The sequence below is a fragment of the Barbatula barbatula genome (genome assembly GCF_947034865.1).
Source record: "Barbatula barbatula genome assembly, chromosome: 1".
NCBI classification, from domain to species: Eukaryota; Metazoa; Chordata; class Actinopteri; order Cypriniformes; family Nemacheilidae; genus Barbatula; species Barbatula barbatula.
Window position 1 is genome coordinate 22,002,439 of NC_136766.1, and position 17,556 is coordinate 22,019,994.

The 17,556-nt window shown below is 39.8% G+C and overlaps 2 protein-coding genes across 7 annotated transcripts; one reads left to right on the top strand and one right to left on the bottom strand.

Moving 5' to 3' along the window:
- The first annotated feature begins 314 nt into the window (after window positions 1-314).
- On the top strand, window positions 315-6,953 carry nucb2a (nucleobindin 2a). Its single transcript, XM_079454010.1, has 13 exons — window positions 315-885; window positions 1,344-1,484; window positions 1,664-1,771; window positions 1,853-1,985; window positions 2,320-2,423; window positions 3,422-3,607; window positions 3,689-3,779; window positions 3,884-3,942; window positions 4,058-4,150; window positions 4,249-4,338; window positions 4,609-4,779; window positions 4,979-5,033; window positions 5,930-6,953. The coding sequence occupies exons 2-13, from the start codon at window positions 1,344-1,346 to the stop codon at window positions 6,163-6,165; spliced, it is 1,467 nt and encodes a 488-aa protein (XP_079310136.1). The 5' UTR covers window positions 315-885; the 3' UTR covers window positions 6,166-6,953.
- Window positions 6,939-17,350, bottom strand: caprin1a (cell cycle associated protein 1a). 6 transcript variants are annotated; one of them, XM_079453959.1, is made up of 19 exons: window positions 17,150-17,350; window positions 16,344-16,475; window positions 15,481-15,543; window positions 15,253-15,339; window positions 14,897-15,129; window positions 14,716-14,798; window positions 14,160-14,306; window positions 14,025-14,074; window positions 13,773-13,856; window positions 11,194-11,364; window positions 11,025-11,115; window positions 10,883-10,935; window positions 10,686-10,790; window positions 10,469-10,597; window positions 10,028-10,181; window positions 9,744-9,923; window positions 9,569-9,666; window positions 9,389-9,449; window positions 6,939-7,665 (listed from the first exon to the last, which is right to left on the bottom strand). In XM_079453959.1, exons 2-19 carry the CDS (start codon window positions 16,473-16,475, stop codon window positions 7,601-7,603), a joined length of 1,986 nt encoding a protein of 661 aa, XP_079310085.1. In that variant the 5' UTR covers window positions 17,150-17,350; the 3' UTR covers window positions 6,939-7,600. The 6 variants fall into 6 exon arrangements, with proteins under 6 accessions (XP_079310085.1, XP_079310084.1, XP_079310083.1 ...); XM_079453958.1 differs by having other exon boundaries at window positions 9,744-9,944; XM_079453957.1 differs by having other exon boundaries at window positions 9,744-9,947.
- Window positions 17,351-17,556: the final 206 nt, after the last annotated feature.

The following is a 17,556-nucleotide window of genomic DNA, read 5'->3' on the forward strand; positions in this document are numbered from 1 at the left end:
TGAAGGCGGAAGTGACGTAAAATAAAACTTCCTGCCTACAGAAAAGTAATCGTTTAATAAAAAGTAACCGTTTTGTATACATATTTGAGCACACACACACGTGTTTAAATTAAATATAATACGATCAAAAATAATCTTTGATAAAACACTTTGGTTGATGTTATCCAATGTCTTTGCTCATAATTTAGCGTCATAAGAAACAAGTTATTTTTAATTCTAGTCATTTCCAGCAGGTGGCGGTCTCCGAAAATCCCCAGACTTTAGAAAGAGGGTAGAACGGGCTTTGAAAAGTTATAAAGTAGGCGGAGCTTAGCGGGGCACGCAAGTCTAAATTATCGTACACCGAACATTTTCAGTAAAATAAGATTACTAATATTTAATGTAACGTTATCATTGAGTCGATCTAAACTAAAGTCACCTAAAACCTGAAACTTAATTCAGCGCTGCAATGTGAACCAATCACAGTTGTTTTTGGTGTCCGTATTATACAGTATTTTATAGTCAATAACTGTACGCAGTTGTATTTGTCTTGCACGTGTTTCAATGAAGATCAATTTAGCATATTTAGGGAATGAGATGTAATGTTAGACCCGGCTTTCTGAGCCTCCATGCGCCCCCTTTCTTTCGCATCGCAGTAAGTCCACGAAATGAAAACCAGGAGGCGCTCTATGAGACAAAAACTCAAGCGCTGCCTTTGCTATACGTGGAGCCGCTCTGTCTCCTGTGGGGCTATTCGCTCGGTTAGCCCGCTAGCCGCTTTGAGTCTGCTTGTGTACGGTCATCATCATCTTCATCAGTCAAAGATAGCGGACAGTCGGGAAGCCAGCGGTAATGAAAGCAAGCCGAAAACACATGAGATAGCTCGCTAGATACCGACCCGACACCGTAAGTTCCTTTATCTAATGCTGAATGTCGTCTCGTGCACCTTAATCGACACATCAGCGTCATCAAATCAACTTTTGACCTATGAAATACTCACCAGATCTGCTGCTAGGTCTCGTATAGTGGAAAGCTAATTAAATTAGCCCGTGTGTGAAGATCAGTCCCCCTGTCAGACGGCAGCACTGTAATATAATATTGCTTTCCAACACAACCGTGTAGATTTGGTTTTAATATAGTGTCAGTAACACTGTGTGTTAAGTGCTGATTTGCGAAACAGTGTGTGGGTGCTCAACCCTAGTGAGCCACCTAACGTTACCCAGACAGCATTTTTGGTATCGACTGTTACGTTTCATTTGAAATCTCAATTCGTGATGCCCACAGTGCTGTATAGGTAGCGATCGACGGTGTGTCAATGTATGATACGTGTTCTCATCTCTCTCTCTAATTCGTGATTTTTCCAGATGTCCTTTACTAAGGGGCTTATCACCAGCAGCCTTGTGTTGGCCAGTGTGATGTTCTGTGCCAATGCAGTTCCAATAAGTATAGACAAAACAAAGGTAAAGATCCCAGAGGAAACCGTCAAGGATCCACCCCAGAGTGTGGTAAGCATCAGATATTCGTGTCCATTACATAAGCCCTGGCTTAAGCTAGTTACGATATCTTGTAAGTGTATGGAATTCACATCCATGTATGCTGGTTGCATATCTATTTATATATACAGTATATGTTATGATACAGTTGTACTTGAAAAAGCACATTTTATTTGTGACATCTGGTGTAGGACACTGGACTGCACTATGACCGTTATCTCAGAGAAGTTATTGATTTCCTTGAGAAAGATCAACATTTTCGGGAAAAGCTCCACAACACAGACATGGAGGATATAAAGGTAAGAAACAGCTTGGCTTTATTTGCGTTGTATAATACAAAGGTCGTACAGAGCTAATCTGTTGATTCCTGCTGATTTCAGCAAGGGAAGTTGGCTAAAGAACTTGACTTTGTGAGCCACCATGTGAGAACCAAGCTGGATGAACTGAAGAGGCAAGAGGTCAGCCGTTTGAGAACCCTCATCAAAGCCAAGCAGGACATTGAAGGAGGAAATGGTAACAACGGCCTTAAAAAATATACACAGAGCTTTCATGATGAAATTGATTCCATTTGCTGTTACAAACAACAACACTGATTGATTTTTGTCTGTCTGGGCCCATTCAACTGCTGAGTTTGTTTATTATAGTGTCCATAATGACTGAGCACGTTGTGTCAATAGTTTAAATAACACAGAGTCAGACATAATATGTAAATACACATTGATTAATAAATGAAAAGAGGCATAACAGAAAAGAACAACTCATCCACCATTTGACGTATAAATTACATTTAAGTCAGATGCGCCCTGAGCATTTTCTGAAAGCAGTTCTCTCTCCATTGTTTTTTTAGATTTTGCTGTAGATCACCAGGCCTTACTCAAACAGTTTGAATATCTGAACCACATGAACCCCCACACCTTTGAGGTTGAGGATCTGGACAGGCTCATCAAATCGGTATGTCAAGAACTGAATAAAATGAATGTTTCATTTGATTCCACGGCTCATGTGGATACGTTGTTGGATTTTGGTGGATGTAATCCTAAAGCTGGTTAAACCATATGACCAAAAGTATGTGGACAGAATGGACATACAATTCTTATTAACATCTTCTGTGAATAATCTCTAATGCTACACCATATTCTGAAATCTTCAATATCCTGGATAATGACTAAAAATGTATATTTTAGATGTCAACAGTTTATTGCTGGTGAAATACAATTCACAATTGAGCATAGCTGAAACATTAATTTATCAATTTATAAAAAAACTATAAACATTTTAAGGATTGTATGATTTTCTATGATATAAAGGCCTGGATAATTAAGAGAGTTAAAATTCCTTGATACTTCCAGGTTTTTATAGCTATTGACAGTGTGTTAAAAGAATACAGATGGACCAATAAGTGGTATTAAGGGTGTCACAAAATTAAATCTGTGTAGGAATCATATGACACTGAACTATTCAGAAATGTTTTTGAATGATGTTCAACAAATTCCGTCTCAAGGATTTGTGCTCCATATCACGTATTTGTGTAAAATCATAGAGACATAGAATTACATTTTGTTCTTACTTCAGGCTCAGCACCCTAACAAACAGCATCTTAAAAAAGTCAAACCTGTGTCGAGCCAAATACAGGTTCTGTTTGCACAGTGTCAGGTTTTTTATTATCGTTAAGACCTCAGACATTCAACAAGAACTTCTGTTATATCCAAAGTTCCACGCTTAAAAACATTTTTTATGAAATCTTAGAATGGTGTACAAAAAGCTATTTTTGTACCTTGCCAGCATTCCATGGCGATTAAGTCAATATTGCAGACAAAAAAGTTTATTCATGTTCTCCAGGGAACTGTCCAATTTACAAAGGCATTACAAGAGCATTACACATTCTTAAAATAACTGAAACACATCAAGCAAATCATCAGTCATACACAATGTATAATCCTGCAACCAAGGCTACAAAAGATCTGGAGAACTACGACAAGGAACGACATGAAGACTTCAAGAGGTACGAAATGACGAAAGAGCATGAGAGACGGGAGCACTTGAAGGCACTTGACGAGGAAGGAAGGAAGAAAGAAGAGGAACACTATGAGGAGATGAAGAAGAAGCACGCTGATCACCCCAAAGTCAACCATCCAGTGAGTCTGCACACATATCCTCTTCATATCAGTGCTTTCAGTGAGGATATGCTCATGTTTCCTTGATATTTTGATCCATAGGGTAGCAAGGATCAACTGAAAGAAGTTTGGGAAGAGGCTGACGGCCTTGACCCTGAAGATTTCGACCCCAAAACATTCTTTAACCTGCATGGTATAAGATTCTCTTAGCCTACTGCTGTTCTTGCAGCTCTGCCTTAGCCACAAGCCTGATGAAACAAGAAATTATATTTGTGAAATTATAACTTTGTGTTGCAGACACAAATGGAGATGGCTTCTTTGATGAACAAGAGTTGGAAGCCCTTTTCACTAAAGAGGTACAAAGGCTTAAGATACAGAGCTACAAACATCACCAGAGAAATCTTATATGAATGTAGTCCTTGCTCTGCATTAATACTAAAGAGGTTTTGTTTCGTGATTCTGCTATTTTAGCTTGAGAAAATCTACGATCCAACTAATGAAGAAGATGATATGGTGGAAATGGAAGAGGAGAGGCTGCGAATGAGAGAACATGTCATGAATGAGGTAAAAGAAATGAACCAGGAGATATTATTATGATTGACATCATCTTTGCATGATTTGTATACTTCACAAAGATTTTTCTAAATATCTGGCCCTCACAGGTCGACTCTAATAAAGACAGACTGGTGTCCTTAGACGAGTTCCTGGTTGCCACAAGAAAAAAGGAATTTCTTGAACCAGACAGCTGGGAAGTGAGTATGTTGACAGGTTTTAGGAAATGTGAATCTTGATAATTGTGTTCATGAGAATTACATACAACACAGAACACACAATCTTAACTGTAGTAGGGTTGCCATTGTATTTTAGGGTTACCAAGCTTTTTTTCAAATATACAGCATGTACTCTTATCATAGTGGTTTTACTTTTATTATTATAAAGACAATAAAAAGAAGAATAAAGGATTTGTTAAATATAAAACTCGAGGAATTGATTTAGTGTGATTTGTCTTGTGATGACCTCAGACGCTAGAGCAGAACCAGGCATATACCGAGGAAGAAATGAGAGAGTTTGAGGAGCATTTGGTAAGACAAGAGCAAGACTTAAACCAGAAAGCAGCTGACCTTCAGAAACAGAAAGAGGAGCTGGAGAGACAGCAGGATCAGCTCAATGCCCAGAAGATTGAACTTCAGCAGGTAACTGAACTGATTATTCTGCCTTCTTTTTCTTCTGCGTGTTCCTGTAGCTCTGGAAGAGCATTGTGTTATTATCACAAAGGTTGTGGGTTTGATTCTCAAGGAACACGCATGCATACAAAATTGAATATCTTGAGTCGCTTTGAACAAATGCATCTGCAAAATTTGAGTCATTCACTCGTGTCGTCTTCATTATCAGGCTGTGGAACATGTGGAACGATTGAAAACACAGGACGTACCACCTGAGATGCATTGTAAGTACAGCACTTTCATTTGTGATATATCATGTAGGGATGTAACTATTACCGGTTTTACAGTAAACCAATATCATGTCATATTTTAGTTATCATTTAACCGTACCTACTTATCATTACTAAGTCAAGTCAAGTCAGCTTTATTTATATAGCACTTTTTAAAATTTTCATTGTTACAAAGCAGCTGAACAAGAAAACATTGACCATAAGTAAAACATAAAAGGTTATGGAAGTCAAAACACAAACAGTGCAGGTTTTGTTCATTTATGTCAGCCGTGCAAAATAAACAAGAAAATATGTTATTGGTATGAGACATTTATCCTTGTATGCTCCCGTTTATTTGTGATCACAGAGATTTTAGCCCAAAATGTGCATATTTGGGGAAATATAGATATACTGAAACACGTTTCATATATTGAATCATATTCTTTAGACAGACTGATGATTTAAAAAAGCTCTGTTCAACTCCAGTTGCTCGTATAACTGCTGGTGTCTCCTGGGTCCTAAAGTACAACCAATTGCTCACGACACATGCAGACAGATGATTTACTGAGTTGTGTCTGATTTACTTATGGTTGTGTTCAACCTGAACAAGAGAAACCTTTTACTAATTGTGCCAGGATGAATATTAATGTTTTTTATGACAACAAAAAGTGCTTTTAACAAGTCACATCAATATAAAACTTTGTATCAGTAGGCCTACTTTTTGGAAATCCCCAGCACATGCGAACAAAGCTGTGATAATACGGATAATTGTGCTCACTATAACCGTGATGTGAAATTTCCATACCGTTAAATCTCTAAGTCACATTGTATTGTGCCCAAAGGCAATTATACAAAGATGTTAAATGAAATAATTTACTACAAAACTCTTGACCCCAAATGTCTTGAAACAGTTGAAGGAAATGCTGTTCCTGAGATGATAGGACATAACCAGCCCCCCGAACACCAGCCTCTGCCTCCAGGACATCAAGACGTCCCTCCAGAACATAACAATATACCCCTGAATCATCAGGATCTAGGACAAGGATATCCCAATATCCCTCAAAACAACCAGCCAATGCCTCCAGGCCACAACAACCTGCCCCAAGATTCTCCACAGGTGCCCCTGGATCATAATAATGTGCCATAGGAATATCATATGGCTTTTAACAGATGTGTGTGAATGACCTGATCTGGCAACAGGCTAACAGAGACTTCAACAAACAGTACCTCCGGCCCAGTATGAGTCAATAATTTCCTGCTTCAATATTGTTGAACTGTACATGGAATTTTTATGACAAAGTCATTTTATCATTTTTTAATTGATTAGGTCGTCTCTGAAATGCAACTGTTGGGGTGGGAACTTGATAAGCAACATTTCAATAAAACATCTATTTGGAAAAAACTTTTGTGAACAAGGCAAGAAGTAACGTGGCGGCATACTTTATATTTGAAATACAGCTACAATGCTTAAATGTATGGCACAGTCCTCAAGATGGATCCTATCGGTCTAACAGAGCAAATAAAATAACATATTTTGAAGATCATGACTGATTTTGCATCAAGCATTCTAAGTATATCACAAAGGTTTTCTATTTTAAGGTAAAGAAAGCATCGTGCAAACCCCTGTTCCAAAAGCAAGTTGTGATTGATGTCAGTGTTAAAAACTTAAAGGGGGCAGTTTACTCAAACAATTTTTAATTCCTTCATCATTTACTCGCCTTTATGCCATTCCAATCCCGTATGACACTATTCTTGCTGTAGATATTTTAAAGAATGTTGGTTACCAAACAACACTGAACAATTGAGTTGTGTCAATGGACAAAGAACCACTGAAACATTTCTCAAAATATCTTCTTTTGTGTTCCACAGAAGAAAGAGATACAAATGTTTTGAACGGCATGCGTGTGAATAAAGGAGTAGGTGAACTGTTACTTTAAAATTTACGTTTGTGTTGTTACTTCAAAGCAGATACGTTTTGCTCATATTATAGCTTTAAAAATGAGCGACTTATCCTCGCAAACCATTTATTTGTTAGAATTAACACTAATTAACAGTTATCGAGAGAAATACAATGCAGTCATTCAGCCACATACAGTAATACATTTCTTGTAAACCATTTGGAGAAAAAGGAAAATCATGTTATACAACAGTACATAAAAGTTAATTCTTCACATTAACTAAACGGTTCATTTGGCCAAAATCAAAGTGCCTTTGGTATGTGGTGTGCTTCACATTTAAAATCGAATAGCTGTTCCCAGCTACTTCATGTAGTTCGAGTCATTCCCACCAGGTTCAACAAAAACCCAGACACCCATAATCAAAGGCACGTGTTCTGTCTCAAAAGGGTTAATGGCTGTGCAATAGCATATGCCAGGGTGAAAGCTTTGAGAGTTCTGAGCAATTACAATTCTGCAGCGCTATAGTCTCATTGATACTGGGTTTTCCCAAAACTATCGATTATGTCCTTATTCCCTATGATGTTGTCATCTAACTACAAGGTCTGGAGTGTCAGGGATTGTGTTTGGGATGTGTGGAAGAGGTGAGTGGGTGGGAAAGGGCTGATAATGGCTAAAGGACAGGGTTTAGCTGGTCTGTTGTGCAGTCATGGGACCCATTCCTCTGCTGGCCCGATAAGATCCCCCTCGCCCTGAAATCCAAATACATCACAACACATAGTGAATAAAATAGTCCATAATTTGTTTTAACAACAACTCTGCCAATTACAATGTTATAGCGTTGAGAAATAACATGCGATTCTCTAACATCAAAATCTCAAGTAACGCTTTACAATACTATACTTTACAATAATGATGCACCGATACAAAATTTCTCCACCGATACAGATAGACGAATATTCATGATCTGCCAAAACAGATAAACGATTCTGAAGATTAAAATTCTTAAATTTCTGAATGTTATAATTCATAATGACTATTAATATTGAACACCTAACTAGTGATGTTATCTCCTTTTGTGTTCTGCAGAAGAAAGTCATACAGGTTTGGAATTAAACAAATTAAACATTTTAGGGTGAACCATTCCTTAGACATAAGACACTTATTGTTGAAGAATTACATTTATATATTGTATAACTGCACCAATGTAGAGCACACATTTTAAAGTACACCAAGAGTTTCTTGGGTGGATGGAGATCACAATAACATTCAGAAAGTCTCACCACTGTGATAGCACGCAAAATAAATATGGTGCAAATCTTGCTATACTAAATAATAAGGAATTTCTGGTAGCATAGTGATAAAGTGAGATCAAGAAATGACTGCTGTTGTTCAAGTCACCTGAGATCATTTCACTTAACAATATAGAAGAAAAAAACGTGTAAATTGCTGACAAATTTAGACTACAAGCAGGTCACTTACCATACTCAATGAAAATTAGACTTTACACCCAATTAAAATACATTCAAAGCTGAAAATTCTGTCATTCTTAGCTCACTCCAAATCACTTTGTCCGAAGAAGAAAAATATACAATTATGTCGAAACATGAATTGAACACAGACTGACCATCTGAACATCTTTTGTATTTACCACAAGTCATTAATATGTACAATAAAACATGGGCAAGTAAATGACAGAATTTTCATGTCCGGATGAACCATCCCTTTAATTTCATTTCAAAGCAGGATGTACTACGTGATGCAAGAGGCAGTAAAGCAAACAACAGAGCTGCAGAAAACTGACCAGTAAGCGGCCCAATCACCTGCCTCCCCTCAGATTACAGGAAGTCAATCCCCACTCTTTAGCAGGCAAAGGGTCGCAGGACAGGTGAGAGGATTTCCGTGCACAGAGAGCAAAAAGAAGCAGCGGCAGACAAGCAAGTAATGCAACACATCTTTATTGAAACAATCTCTCAAAGAGTGACATGAGCATACAAAGGGCAGGACAGGAAAAACTCTTCAAAACGAAATGGGGCGAAAAATAAAAACGAACAAACAATGCCTTCAGTTCCCAATACACAGGCAAGAACTGAGTGCGAGGAAGAGGGACAGGCCAACGAAATATCAAAAAACTCTCTTGGATTACACTGACTGTGTTAGTTATCTTTTTGCATTTTATTTTATAAAAAAAATAAATTAATGAAAATCTTTCAAGTTTACAGGAATACTTATGTTTTAAACAAGACCTGGCTGAAAAATCACAACACTGACAGTTTCAGCCCTGCGAGTGTCTCTGTAAAACACGTTAGTGTATTAAAACTATCAAAGCGGGCTTACTTGAATCAATAAGCCGAAAACAAAAACCACCGTAAAAACATGGGCTGGGGAAAACATTCTTGATAACTGAATGTTGAAAGTGGCCAAACAGAAACGAGTCTTCTTAAAGGTTTTAGGATCGCATGGCTTGAGCATTACCTCGAGAGCAACCTCGAGGTCCCTGTGCAGCTCCTCGCTTGAAGTTTTGCTGATATCCATCCTGTGGACAAAACTCAAGTATGACTTCAAAACATACTACCGAAACGTTTCTGTAATCTCATTCTCCCTTTTTTAAATATCCTTTACACAGTTTTATAGCATCATTTTGCTTTGAGTTACCCGTTGGTAGGTGCTGTTGGAGTAATCTCGAGGAGTGCTGAATTGAGTCTGCCCGTATCCGGGGTTGGGGAATGGTGCTCGATACCCATCGTATCCACCTTAAGCATGAAGACGTATTTCAGCATTTCGGATTTTGAACGGACATGTCTTGCTACGGCATTAGAACACGTCTCACCTCTAAATCCATTTGATGGTCCGCGGTAGCCGTTCAAAGCCCCTCTGGCATTTCTAGGTCCACCACGCGTCATTGCTCTGTTGCTGTAAAAGGACTGACCAGGCCGACCAAAACCTGTGCCTTGTCCAGTGGACTGCTGAGGAGCAGATTGGAGTCCGCCCACAGATGGAATACCTTGGTCTTGGGAATGGAAAGGGATGACTACTGAGAAACAATTACATACAGTTGAGAACAACCACGATGGAATAATGATGCAACTTGAAGAGCAAATGTTTTCCTCTCACCTGACTGCATGGGTTCCTGTTGCAATTCTTGTTGCTCAGCTGGAAGTGCGACCTGCGTGCTGAAACCCTGGCTGTAGCTAGTCTGGTATTGGTTGGAAAGATTCTGCGATTCCAACTCATTGGCAGGAGGAACAGGGGCATTCATATTGAACACCTAACAGGGAAAGTTCATTACATTACTAAAACATAGCTGACCCCAAAATCAGTCTCACTCAAACCTCACTTCTACAGACATGCGTCAAACACCTCAACCACAAAGGGCAGACAATGAGCTCAAAGAACATGATTTAACAAGCTCAAAGGTTCAAAGAAAAAGCTTTAAAAGAAACCTTCCAACAACATCCGAGTTACACAGCATGAGAAACGAAACACGGAAGCAGAATGGAGAGACAGACTGAGGGGGTGAATTGGAGAGGGAGGGGCAGACAGGTGGAGGCCTACCGCTTGCATGGACTGGAATGGAGCTGCGTTAACGTTGATGCCGCTGTGAAGGGGTTTGGAGACAGGCTGAAACACCTGGGGCTGAGAGGAAGGGATGGGGGGCTGCTCAGACGACAGGGGCATGGAGACCTAGGGTGCGTATATTCTACATCATTCACATATCCAAGCCAAACAGTATGCACAGCATCTGCAAAGCTACTGCGGAATGCACGGTTACCTGGAGGGGGTCGATGGAGTCTGTCTGCGGTCGGGTTTCTGTGGTGTGAGGGGGCTGATAGTGGGGGGGTGAGAAGGCCTCTTTTGGAGGGGAGACCATCGGAACCTAGGAGATTAAATAGAGAGCGATGTATAAGATAGACAGATCTTTGTGACGTTAATTGTTTGGGAGCGTGCACTGCTGTTAATGCAACTTACTTGTGTGGGTTCTGGCTGCACAGGAAGTGTGTTGTGTTGGGAGAGTCTGGAATCTGTGGGAGATAAAGAGAAGCAGGGTGGTTGTGTCACCAATTTATTTATCTTCAGGGTGACCTGTTCCTATTATGGTAAGTATACCAACCTGGTGGACAGACCATCTGTGCAGGTTTCATGGGCTGTGCAGACACAATGGCAGGATCTAAAGGAGGACCTTCAAACTCCAGCATGGAGTCCTGTACCAAAACACACTCGCGTTAGAAAAGGCAGTTACTGTACTTAAAGGTAAAACACGAGGAATGACTGATTCTAACCTGCATGAAGTTGAAGGTACCCTGCATTTGAGCCATGAGGTCTTGGACAACCTGCTTCCTGACCACAGGGTCTGTTGCGGGGGGAGTCAGGACAGCATTCAGCGCGTGTGGTTCGGAGTTGACCAAAGCCGGGCTCAAGGCTGCAGGTGGCTGCTGGAGGGAGCTTACCACCTGCAAGAAGGGTTGTTAACACGTTTCGCAATATTACAGTTTTTCTCCATTGGTTTGGCTCATTTCTTGAAACAGAAATTACATTCTTAAAATTCTAAGATCATTTGGCAAAACAGTCTTACAGTTCAGCACAACACTATAGCTCACTTGCAAAAGCTAACATCTCTCCCAAAACTGTTCACTCATGCTTCAAAACTAAATTCCTTTCCCATATAAACAGTCAGTGCCACGAAAATGACAAAGATCCTTCTCAATTGCTTTGGCTCATTTCTTGAAACAGACCAGACGTTCTCAAAACTCTTAATGCGTTTGCCAAAATAGTGTGGATGGTTCAGCACAACACCATGGTTTACCTGCAAAAGCTCATATCTCTCCCAAAACAGTTCACTCATGTGTCAAAACTAAATATCTTTCTCATTTAAACAGTCAGTGCCCCCAAAATGCTTCGTCCCTTTGGCATTGTGTAAGCACTGCAAGTCAGAATGTTTAGATGTTTTGTCACTATGGCAGAGGACCATTGAAATATCCCTCATGTTCACCTTTCAGTCTTAGCCCCGTCCTTCATTGACAATGGTTACTGTACTCATATTGTAGGTGAGGCCCTACAAGACCTCTCTCATTTTCAGGGATCAAATAAAAATGAAGGCGGTCCAAGAAAAGAAGGAGCTTCTGTGTATTGTATGGGCCAGGACTGGGGATGTGAGTGGCCACACCATTCTCAGATATGGCAGCACACATAGTTGTATTGCCCCACTCGCTAGCCTGGGACATCCACCGTGGCCCGGTGGCCAATAATATTACAGCCACGTCTTCGGCCCTTGGCACTGAGATTCGAACCGGCAACTACAGGGGGTATTTGACAGAAAGGGGAGGGGGGAAATCATCAATGACTAGGCTTACTGAGATGTAAATCGAATATTTTCATACCTGGATACACAAATCACGTAATACTGAAGCGAAAAAAGTTTGGGAACCACTGCTTTGGATCACCAGTAACTGACTTACATGTACGTACTGGTACAGCAGCTCTTTCACTCTATCAGAATTCCTCTCAAATGGTACCCTGTAAATTTGCTTCATTGTCATCTGATGCTTCTTCAATATACGGTCTATTGTGGAGATGCTTATAAAGTTGACATTTTGGAATATGGCATTGTCTTGTAGGATTGCAGTGTCTCATTATGATGGCATTATTTGCCATCACCATGTTACAGATCTCTTGTTCATTGAGAAGTTTTTCTCTGCCACCTGTGCAAGGTTGTCGTGGAAAACTGTGTTTTTCCAATGTTTTTCTTGTCATTTTTAGTATCATAACATACCATTGAGGTAAGATATTACTGTAGGCCTATCACACACAAACACACACACAAACACACACTGTAGAGCGAGGCACATTAGGCTGAACTCGGCGACCTGCCTCCGCCATTGTGAGGCCATGGTTGATGACATGGTCTATAATTGTGGCCCGAATTTCATCCGGGACAGCATGGTTTCTTCGTGCTCCTCTGCCTCTTCCCCCTATTCCATCACCACACACCCTTACTACTCCTCTTCCTCCTCTTCTTCCTCCTCCTCTTCCTCCTCGAGCAGGCAGTTGCCCTTGTTCATTTACTTGGCCAGGTGCCTCCATGTTCAGAAATTGTATTGGTTCTGCATGTCAAGCTCTTTATATACATGTTTGGCAGCATTCACAGTCATGGACATCACCTGTCAGGTAACTAAACATACTGTTTAATTGGTCATCTGAGATGTGTGAATCTCCTCCTTCGTTAGTCAAGTTCTAGTTTCACCTGACTGTCAATTGCTGTAATAAATTTATAAAATGTTCCAAGGGATTCATATATGGTATTCATGGTATTATGGTCTTGACTCATTTTGACAATTAAACAGACTATTGTGCATGTGATGACTTATACAATGAAATGACGCTGAAACGTTTTGGAGCGAACAACCATTAGACTGTGAATCGACAATCAGTTTAGATCAACAAGATCAATTCACTTGGGAATTGTGCTAAATGTAGGCTACCTGTACGTAATCATTTGCAAAGATGTAGCGAGACATTGACACATGTATTTAGACATTTGCAATTTGATCAAATGAATGAGAAATTCCATTCTGTTGTAAACAATTGCCAAGTTGTTTGGAGGTTTGTCCATGTTGTTTTGAGAATGTAATTTCTGTTTCAAGAAATGAGCCAAACCAATGGAGAAAAACTGTAATACAAAGTTCCACTACATAGCAGAATCCTTCTCAAAATGTGTATACATTTCTATGCTCTGATGAACACAGAGAAAGATATTTGGAAGAATGATTGTACCCAGACAATTCTTGGCTACCTTTGACTACCATAGTAGGATGACAGAATTTTCATTTTTGGGTGAACTGTCCCTTTAACGCAATCATACCTGAGGGCTTGTGTTCCACTCTCCTCCTTGTGCACTCTCACTGCTGCTGTAAGCGGCTTCTGGAATAAACTGTCTGTTTACAAACTAATACAAAACAAGAGGTGGGGAACATTGGTGGGAGCACTGGAAGACAAGCTACGACTTCAATACATAAATTGTTTATATAAGTCAAAGTTATGCAGTAGTCGAAATGTTATCTAGTCATCCCCATAAGTCAGCATCTACAATGACAGTGGTGACATTAATTCACACCTCTGTTGCTTCAACTTCAATGGTTTCTGTGTATTCTTGAGCAGACACCTCTGTAAAAAAACAAGAGCATACTGAGCTAACAGATGTGCGAGAAAGCATTTATTTGCTTTCAAGTTTGACAGATTTAGTTTTTACCTGGCTCAGCTGGGCGATCCTCAGTCTCTTGCGATTCCACCGTGGCGGTCCTCGTCTCCTCCTCACACACTCCGTTCTGATGTGTTTGAGAACGATCAAAGTACCCACTTAGCAGCATTTTGTCCAGGGTCTCCTTAAGGGCTTTGTCTGTCGAATCACAAACAGGAATCAGGTTTAACACACATGGTGGTTTTATAAACTAATCTTGTCCCACAAATTCAGCCAGCACTGGTTTATAGGCAGGGTTTGCAGTGCACTCATATAAACCAAGCTCCTAAACTTCTAGAAATATCCAGGCAGGCCCTGTTTATAATGAAAATGTCCAGCAGAGAGGTTTTGTACACACACTGCTGGCTATTTGCCAAGCTTCTGATGTAGGCTACAAGTCAGCATGAAGCACGGCTGACTCTCAAGGGCCCAAGACAGGGCACAGCTTTCAGAAAATATGGCAAGCGCAACCCTTCGTGGCAGGGGCCGAGTGAAGACCAGCCCTTTGGCTTCTAGACTCATTGTAGAGCAACTATTTGTTCGATGTTCTTCAATGAACGCAACTTACATGTGGTTCCTGCCACAGCTTTATCCCTTCCTTCTAAGAGTTCCCACAAATGTACGGACGCTTCCTCAAACTGCTCTGTCAACCTGGAATCAAAAGTCAGTTTTGAGACAGTATATGCAAAAAACACAGAATCTACGGTTTGCCAGGAGAATGTTAGCATCAGACGGAAGTGATGCCTGACCTCACACTAGTGTCCCGCTCCGGTCCAATCAGCTTGTAGAACTCATCCAGGCTGGTGAGTTCCGATTCTGTTAGTACAGGGGTCTCAGACTGAGTCAAGTCCCGCCTCACGCTTTCCTCTCCGAGCTGGTCCAGCAAATACTGCACCTCCAGCACCGCCTTCAGTCGCCTACGCTCCGCCTCCTCCCTCTTCAACTGCTCGCGCCTCAATGTCTTTTTTACAGTTTTCTGGTTCTACAAGCGAACGATATATATTTAAATTATACCAAACAGAAATTAACAAATTACACAGTGAAGATCATTCGGAGGATACACATGGAGTTGAACAAGGGTTGAGGTAAACCATAACACACATACCTCCACATTTAAAGCCATAAAGCTCTTCTGGAGCTCACGAGCAAACTCCAAGTTGTGAGCCACCTCCTGAGCTTTAGACAAAGCTTCCTACATAAAATTATAAGCAAAAGCTTATGCATCCAATACATAAAATATTTGAATATTTGGCATGGATAAAATATTACAGGTTTAATAAGTTAAAAGCTAAAGCAAAAGCATCAGAGTAACATTTTACTAGAGAAAACATACCAGCTGATCCTGGTTGAGGTGTTCTCCTTTATCCTTCCTGGTCTGGTAATCATTCAACTTGCTCTTAACAGAGAAATTGGTTATATTCATTTTGAGTAGGGCTCATTACTAGATATAAATGTAAATTCACAAAACCCCAAATATATAAGAATTTAGTTATATTACATCAAAGAAATCGAATCAAACCTGGAAGCTTGAAATTTTATCATATTGTAAAACAGAAAACTAATCCGCAAGAAAATACTATTAAACCTATTCAATAAAAATAATATTAGTTTATGTAATAATATTAGTTTTTAGATTACATCAAAACGTTTTAAATAACTTTTTTGGAGACTGGCAAAGATCTGTTTTGACCACACAATCCAATGATTTCAGGGCATTCAGCCTAAGAATCAATTTACAAGAATTTAAGAAACATTACTTCCATTATATGATGTAAAGAAATGATTATTTAACAAGAAAATAAACTAGGGCGTAATTTGATTTTTTCTATTTGGAACAGATTGGACTGTCAATCTGGGTGTTCTGTAAGAGTGAAGTCATCATTAAATGAGAGAACAGCTGATCATCGAGGCTCTCTTCCATCCCTCAAACACTCCCAGCACATACTTTCGAGAAGGCTGTGGGCCAAGTTCACCCTTCAAAAGAACCACGATGTTCCAACTGCAAAGTTTCGTTTCTAAACTATAGCTTTTCTCATAATGCCATTAAATCACCACAACTAATAACTACATCAATAGTGTAAACATTCCCCCAATAGCTATTTCATAATGTTATTACATATGCCTACACAGGCTATGTACTGCCATCAAATAGAAAATAGTTGTGTGACAAGTCGATTTCACGTTGACATTAATTACCTTTCTCTTTTCCATATTGCGAACCTTCTTGTCAATGATACCAAGAACTTGCTTGAGGGTTTCAGATGGTGCCCAGGCCAAATCTGGACTGGAGGAGTGAACAGCATTGTCGCCAGTTGTCACTGATGGCATCTGTAAAGAGAAAGTTCAGGTTAGAACATACAAAAAACAATGTCATATTAAGTTTAATATGACAAAGAATTACAGCGTAACCTTACCTACTCTTAAAGAACACAAATACTGCCGATCTTGATCTATATTAGTAGACCCACTTATACATTTAGCTGTTTTAATACTATGCGAAAAATTAAATGTGCACTTTGACCCACCGACTTAAAAAGACGGACACCCCGATTGTTGTGTGATGTGACTCAAATCCATACATTCTGATATAAAGTGACAATAACGTCACAAGTTATACTACGACAAAATAAAAATGATATCATTGCAGCATGTAGATTTAAAATTAAGGTTAATCTTTTAACGCGTTTAAATGTAGAACACTGGGTTCTTTATTCTTGGCCGGATGATGACTGTTGACCAGCAGAACATCCCTTCACTCCAGACCTCATCTTTATTACGCACACGTAACATTGGGCTACAGTTCCCACAACAGAGGGTCCGAGAGCTGTCCTACCGCGTTCAAATATCACATAATTTACCATTAAAACATTGTCGTCACTGCAAGATCATACTATTTCACTCTCTGTTACCGTAGCGATTGTGTGCGTTAGCCGCTAGCCTGAGCTAAACGTCGCTTTTGTGGATGCGGGGCAGAGACAATTATTTTAATCGTGGTGTCTTACCTTGACTTTCACTGTATTGAAAGAAATCTGTATATGACGCAGTTGGGTTTCAGTGACTTAGATGTGGTTTTATCCAAGTATAACAGACGCTCCCGGTAACTCTAGCAGCAGTTCCGCGAGTTTCGTCTTAACAATGCAGAAGCGCCGAAGAGGACCCTAATAGGCGTCTACGTCTGCGCCTGAACCCATTTCAACCCAGGAGTCGTGCAGAAAGCCTACAATATTTAAAAATGAATATTTTGGAATGAATTGTAATTATAGTTATTTTTAAGTCCCTTTAAACATAAAACAAATACAGATATTAGCGAGAAAATATTGTTTTTTTACGATAAACAATTGTATGTGACTTGTGTACATGTAGAATAAAATTGATGTCAGGCCCCAATGTTGTTGGGGTACCAACTTTA

Bases quoted from the DNA above. Each gene is read 5' to 3' on its own strand.
- nucb2a (XM_079454010.1), top strand. From the start codon at position 1,344: ATGTCCTTTACTAAGGGGCTTATCACCAGCAGCCTTGTGTTGGCCAGT. The intron at 3,943-4,057 runs GTACAAAGGCTT...CTGCTATTTTAG, and splicing joins AAGCCCTTTTCACTAAAGAG to CTTGAGAAAATCTACGATCC. The intron at 4,339-4,608 runs GTGAGTATGTTG...TGATGACCTCAG, and splicing joins TTGAACCAGACAGCTGGGAA to ACGCTAGAGCAGAACCAGGC.
- caprin1a (XM_079453957.1), bottom strand. From the start codon at position 16,475: ATGCCATCAGTGACAACTGGCGACAATGCTGTTCACTCCTCCAGTCCA. The intron at 10,182-10,468 runs GTAGGCCTCCAC...TTTCCCTGTTAG, and splicing joins CATTCCAGTCCATGCAAGCG to GTGTTCAATATGAATGCCCC. The intron at 9,948-10,027 runs GTGAGAGGAAAA...ATTGTTTCTCAG, and splicing joins ACAGGAACCCATGCAGTCAG to TAGTCATCCCTTTCCATTCC.